Here is a 6,368-nt window from a genome sequence, read left to right as displayed (position 1 = left end):
GCAATGTTCCAACATCTAGTGGAAACCTTCCTAGAAGAGTGGAGGCTGTTATAGCAGCAAAGGGGGGACCAACTCCATATTAATGCCTATGATTTTGGAATGAGATGTTCGACGAGCAGGTGTCCACATACTTTTGGTCATGTAGTATTGATACCAACAGTATCCCCCCCTTGTGTAAAGCTTATTTACTACAGTTATTCAGGAAATATTTATTTTGATTATGAAATTGTTTGTCTTGTTTTGGCCTTTACAATTTACAGATTTGTTTTTGTTTTCTTTATATATTAATAAACATGTTTTGTTAATTTAAAGGGGACTGTGTCCGTGCCTCATTATTTTAGCATGTCGTAAAATAAAAAATTGAGGTTCTCCAGCATTGAGTGTTTCCAGTAAAATACTCTGTGCAATATCCCTGCCTGGGGGACTAAGCCCTCTAGTGTTGAAGCTGGGAAGTGGTTCAAAGCCAGCATATTATCAGGGCCCTGCCTCGGTTTCTCTGACCAAGTGAGGGGAAAAGGTTTGAAGGTTTTTCGCTGACCACAAAGTCCCCAACACACAACAAAAGTTTTGTAACTTAACCTTTTCATAACTCTTTCCACAAAAAAAAGCAATGAGATGTCTCATCTTTTATTGTCAAGTCAGACCATATAAATGAGGAGCATATAACACATTTGATTTAAGCATAAAAACGTGGGTCAATCATGATGACTTTTTGACTGGAAACCACAACATCTCCTTTAGTCTTCTTTTGGCCTTGAGCAGAAAGATCTCTCCCTGAAGAGAAAAGACAGTCAGACCACAGACAGACTCCAAACTAAAGATTCAAATAAACCACTCTCCAGTGGAGGCTGCTGAGTGTAGGACATAATAATGGCTGGAATGGAGCGAATAGAATGGCATCAAATGCATAGAAACCATGTGTTTGATACCATTCCACTAATTCTGCTCCAGCCATTACCACGAGCCCATCCTCCCCAATTAAGGTGCCACCAACCCCCTGTGCCAATAAAAACACACTCCAAACTGTTGCACAGTGTAAACATGACAGCCTGGTCCTCATGCGCACCACTCACTTTGCCTGTTGCACATTTGTTCACAGGAGCCTGCTAGAGCGTGGCACACTGTTGCACTACAGTGGATGTACACCTGGTGAGACAGAAATGAAATCAGCTACATCTCTGGAGCTGGTCGACAGAGCCTTGTCTACATTGATTTGTACCATGGTTATGTCTATATCTATGTTAGGTATTCCTTCACCTGATTGTGATGTTTTTATTTATGTTTAAAGCACTATAGGTGTATGAGGAAGCACTCTACAATATGTATAAAATAGGTACATGTTCAAGCAATATGGTAATAGCTACACATTGGTCTAGGGGATGTTAGGTGGAATCTTAACCATCTTTACATCTATGCAACGCTTTCAGATCTACACAAGTGTCTCTATGGGTTCTAATGTGATTTAGGATTGAACTGCATTCATTACGTTCTCCTGCAGGGGGACCATCGATGTGGGATCTACAAAGGTGAACATCTTGAAGAGGAAGCGCTTGTAGTGGGAGAAGAATTCTCCCGGAGGGAAATAGGAGCTGTCCGAGCGGATGGGCACGGTCAGGTAACGGTCATCCTGGTAGGGACACCTGGGGGGAGATAAACGCACAGAGAGAGAGAGAGTCATGGTGAGGAGCACCAGAGACCAGCTAGGACAGAAACTGGGGAGAAATGGATCAATCAGAGTACTATATCGTTCACAAACTTCAAAAAGAATAGCTGGATTTAGAAGTTTATTTAAATTACTTGCTTTTAATTTTGAATACACACACATGCATACATACATATATATATATATATATATACACAGTGGGGCAAAAAAGTATTTAGTCAGCCACCAATTGTGAAAGTTCTCCCACTTAAAAAGATGAGAGAGGCCTGTAATTTTCATCATAGGTACACTTCAACTATGACAGACAAAATGAGAAGAAAAAACATTCTGAAAATCACATTGTAGGATTTTTAATGAATTTATTTGCAAATTATGGTGGAAAATAAGTATTTGGTCACCTACAAACAAGCAATATTTCTGGCTCTCACAGACTTGTAACTTCTTCTTTAAGAGGCTCCTCTGTCCTCCACTCGTTACCTGTATTAATGGCACCTGTTTGAACTTGTTATCAGTATAAAAGACACCTGTCCACAACCTCAAACAGTCACACTCCACTATGGCCAAGACCAAAGAGCTGTCAAAGGACACCAGAAACAAAATTGTAGACCTGCACCAGGCTGGGAAGACTGAATCTGCAATAGGTAAGCAGCTTGGTTTGAAGAAATCAACTGTGGGAGCAATTATTAGGAAATGTAAGACATACAAGACCACTGATAATCTCCCTCAATCTGGGGCTCCACGCAAGATCTCACCCCGTGGGGTCAAAATGATCACAAGAACGGTGAGCAAAAATCCCAGAACCACACGGGGAGACCTAGTGAATGACCTGCAGAGAGCTGGGACCAAAGTAATAAAGCCTACCATCAGTAACACACTACGCCGCCAGGGACTCAAATCCTGCAGTGCCAGACGTGTCCACCTGCTTAAGCCAGTACATGTCCAGGCCCGTCTGAAGTTTTCTAGAGAGCATTTGGATGATCCAGAAGAAGATTGGGAGAATGTCATATGGTCAGATGAAACCAAAATATAACTTTTTGGTAAAAACTCAACTCGTCGTGTTTGGAGGACAAAGAATGCTGAGTTGCATCCAAAGAACACCATACCTACTGTGAAGCATGGGGGTGGAAACATCATGCTTTGGGGCTGTTTTTCTGCAAAGGGACCAGGACGACTGATCCATGTAAAGGAAAGAATGAATGGGGCCATGTATCGTGAGATTTTGAGTGAAAACCTCCTTCCATCAGCAAGGGCATTGAAGATGAAACGTGGCTGGGTCTTTCAGCATGACAATGATCCCAAACACACCGCCGGGCAACGAAGGAGTAGCTTCGTAAGAAGCATTTCAAGGTCCTGGAGTGGCCTAGCCAGTCTCCAGATCTCAACCCCTTAGAAAATCTTTGGAGGGAGTTGAAAGTCCGTGTTGCCCAGCAACAGCCCCAAAACATCACTGCTCTAGAGGAGATCTGCATGGATGAATGGGCCAAAATACCAGCAACAGTGTGTGAAAACCTTATGAAGACTTACAGAAAACGTTTGACCTCTGTCATTGCCAACAAAGGGTATATAACAAAGTATTGAGAAACTTTTGTTATTGACCAAATACTTATTTTCCACCATAATTTGCAAATACATTAATAAAAAACCCTACAATGTGATTTTCAGGATTTCTTTTTTAATTTTGTCTGTCATAGTTGAAGTGTACCTATGATGAAAATTACAGGCCTCTCATCTTTTTAAGTGGGAGAACTTGCACAATTGGTGGCTGACTAAATAGCTTTTTGCCCCACTGTATATATATATATATATATATATATATATATATATAAAACGAAAAGTTTAAAAAGTATAGAGTATTTAGTTACCCATTAACTAGAAGGTCCCACCGGGGCAGCCTTTCACCTGTGGGGTTTGTGTTGGCCCAGCACTGCTCCAGTATCAGGACAACATTGGGATCTGTCATCCCCAGGATGCGAACCTCAGCGTACACGGGATCCCTGAGGACCTTGGTGACAGGGTAGTCTGCCACCGTGTAGTAAGAGGTGTATGCTTCTTGCACTGTGGAGGAAAATCACATTGGTAGTGGATGAGTTCACCTTAAAATAGACTGTAAATCACTTAAACCACCATGCACTTGGAAAAGTGATCATTACTCCATCATCATTAGGTTCATATCAGGCTTTCTCCCTTTATACTTTTTTAAAGTATATATATATATATATACTTCATATTTTAGTAAAAAAATAAATAAAATACAATACAAAAATATTAAGTGTTGCAGAAAACCTGAACAACTGGTGAAAAAACTCACATGAACTCTGACCGTATACCTCATATCAGATACACAGGAACAATATCAAAACTATGACTTACTTTCATCACATCCCTTGGAGAGACAACGTCCATTGGCCAGTCGGAGCTCCACGTGGAGAACTGCATCAACACTGACCACTGGGTTGGGGTTTGGATACGTTCTCACCTCGATAATCAGTGTCTCAACAGAAGTCCCAGTATACCGACACTGGAAGAGCAGGCTGAGAATAAAGCAATATATTCAGAGCTATCAGAGAGACATCACATATCACCACTTCTTTTTTTTTTTTTGGGGGGGGGGGGGGTATAACACGTATAACATGTTATATAACAGGTATAACACGTTATGAGGCAGTAATGAGGTTATGAGCATGTACCCTCAAGCTTATAATCATCTCATAGTGGTCCTGACTAAATACCAGCCATTGTAAGTCAGTTGAAATGTTGTTGCATAGAGAGAAGAACAAATTATTATACATTATGAATGCCATATACATTTTTAATAACTTAAAAACACTGTATATATATGCATATGAATGTTTAGTTTTTAGTTTTTTTACCTTTATTTAATTGGGCATGACACCCCATTTTAGGCAAAGATCACCTACTCATAGTGGCTGTCCCTGGTAATGTCGCCGAAGGGTCCATTCCCCACTACATATGAAGAAGACATCCTGTTCTCATAGACAATAGTATCAGGTTCCTCCTGCAGACAGACCATGCATCACATTGTAGAAATAAAAAGTAGAAATAAGTACTTTCTAACTCATTATATAGCCAAGGGATAGTCAACCCTCCTCCAGAAGAGCTACTGGGTAAGTAAGCTTTTAATCCTGCCCTGTTTTAACAAACTCCATTCTTCTAATCCGCTGTTTATTAGGACCTTGATTATCTGAATTAGGTGCTAGAGCAACACAGTAACTCTCTGGTTAAGATGCCGTATCATTGTACTGAAAACAAACCCTGGCCATACGTACCGTCACCACAGTTCCACATTCAGTAACTTTGAACTGGTAGATGGCAAAGGCAGATGTAGTGCCGACAGGGGTGCAGTGGGCTCCGTTTGCCCCTAGCAGGCTGATGGAATCTAGCTCAAGTTTAGGCAGAGTGGCATCTCTGGAAACCACCACCACAAACTGGCCATCCTTGGTACACTGGACAGTCACTGGTGATAAGGAGCATAGGAGAAACATGAAGTTAGTAGTACTAATCGCTGAGTAAACTGGAGCATTTTGGTGCATGTTGATTGTTGGATACAAAATGGCCATATCTAAGTGGGTAAGTGAAATTGTTGAGAGTGAAGAGTTCACAATCCAATTACTAGTTTTCTGGTTAAGAGAAACATACTAGTTTCTCTGAGGGGGCAAAACATTAAGTAAAATCGCACTGTTACAACTTGAGAGTAAGAGTTCTAGAGTAAAATGAGCATGGTCTGACACCTACCTGTTTTCCCGTAGAAGCACATTCGTCCATCAAAACAGCAGCTGATGGCCTGGCATTGGGCAGCATTGATGCCAGAAAGTCCACACAACACCTTGTCCTTGTCCACAACCTCACAGGTCTGTTTTGTGTCGCCTTTGGTGTAGGGTATCTGTTGAGGTATGTTTTGGGCAGGCTTCTGAAGAAAGGGTTGAGCAGGTCTCTGAGGAAGGGTTTTGGCAGGCCTCTGAGGAAGGGGTTGGGCAGGCCTCTGAGGAAAGGGTTGGGCAGGCCACTGAGTAAGTGGTTGGGCAGGCCACTGAGGAAGGGGTTGGGCAGGCCTCGGAGGAAGGGGTTGGGCAGGCCTCTGAGGAAGGGGTTCAGCAGGCCTCTGAGGAAGGGGTTGGGTAGGCCACTGAGGAAGGGGTTGGGCAGGCCTCTGAGGAAGGGGTTGGGCAGGCCTCTGAGGAAGGGGTTGGGCAGGCCTCTGAGGAAGGGGTTGGGCAGGCCACTGAGGAAGGGGTTGGGCAGGCCTCTGAGGAAGGGGTTGGGCAGGCCTCTGAGGAAGGGGTTCAGCAGGCCTCTGAGGAAGGGGTTGGGTAGGCCACTGAGGAAGAGGTTCAGCAGGCCTCGGAGGAAGGGGTTGGGCAGGGTTCTGAGGGGGTTGGTAAGGCCACTTCAATTGAGCGTCACACAGACAGCCAAGCATGGCCACTGCTACGAGACAAACAACCTTCCACTGCAAGGCCATGGATTCAGAACAAGAGACAATCCGAGGAACCCACAAGGCTCACTGTGCCACTTGTTGCTGCTTTTATACATAGTGGGGTGTGTTGAACTGTTGAAAAGCCCCACCTCCTTGGCTGACCAATCATTCACATCCAGTTCGGAGGAATCAAGGCTTTCCACACTCTGAAGTCCCAAACATTTATTGACAAACGCAATGTTCAGGTCACATAGATCTCTGACATGCCTT

At 43.2% G+C, this 6,368-nt stretch overlaps 1 protein-coding gene across 1 annotated transcript; it reads right to left on the bottom strand.

Annotated features, from left to right (window-relative positions):
* Positions 1-613: 613 nt before the first annotated feature.
* Positions 614-6,157, bottom strand: LOC100135906 (vitelline envelope protein alpha). The gene is given in 8 exon segments (NM_001124273.1): positions 614-774; positions 1,074-1,146; positions 1,487-1,640; positions 3,526-3,718; positions 4,034-4,194; positions 4,582-4,679; positions 4,951-5,138; positions 5,417-6,157. Coding segments are annotated over 8 exon segments (1,692 nt in total). The 5' UTR covers positions 6,144-6,157; the 3' UTR covers positions 614-676.
* Positions 6,158-6,368: the final 211 nt, after the last annotated feature.

The sequence above is a fragment of the Oncorhynchus mykiss genome, chromosome 2 (assembly GCF_013265735.2).
Source record: "Oncorhynchus mykiss isolate Arlee chromosome 2, USDA_OmykA_1.1, whole genome shotgun sequence".
In the NCBI taxonomy this organism is placed as follows: domain Eukaryota; kingdom Metazoa; phylum Chordata; class Actinopteri; order Salmoniformes; family Salmonidae; genus Oncorhynchus; species Oncorhynchus mykiss.
The sequence above is the reverse complement of the archived record's forward strand: the minus strand, read 5'-3'. Positions and strand labels throughout refer to the sequence as shown.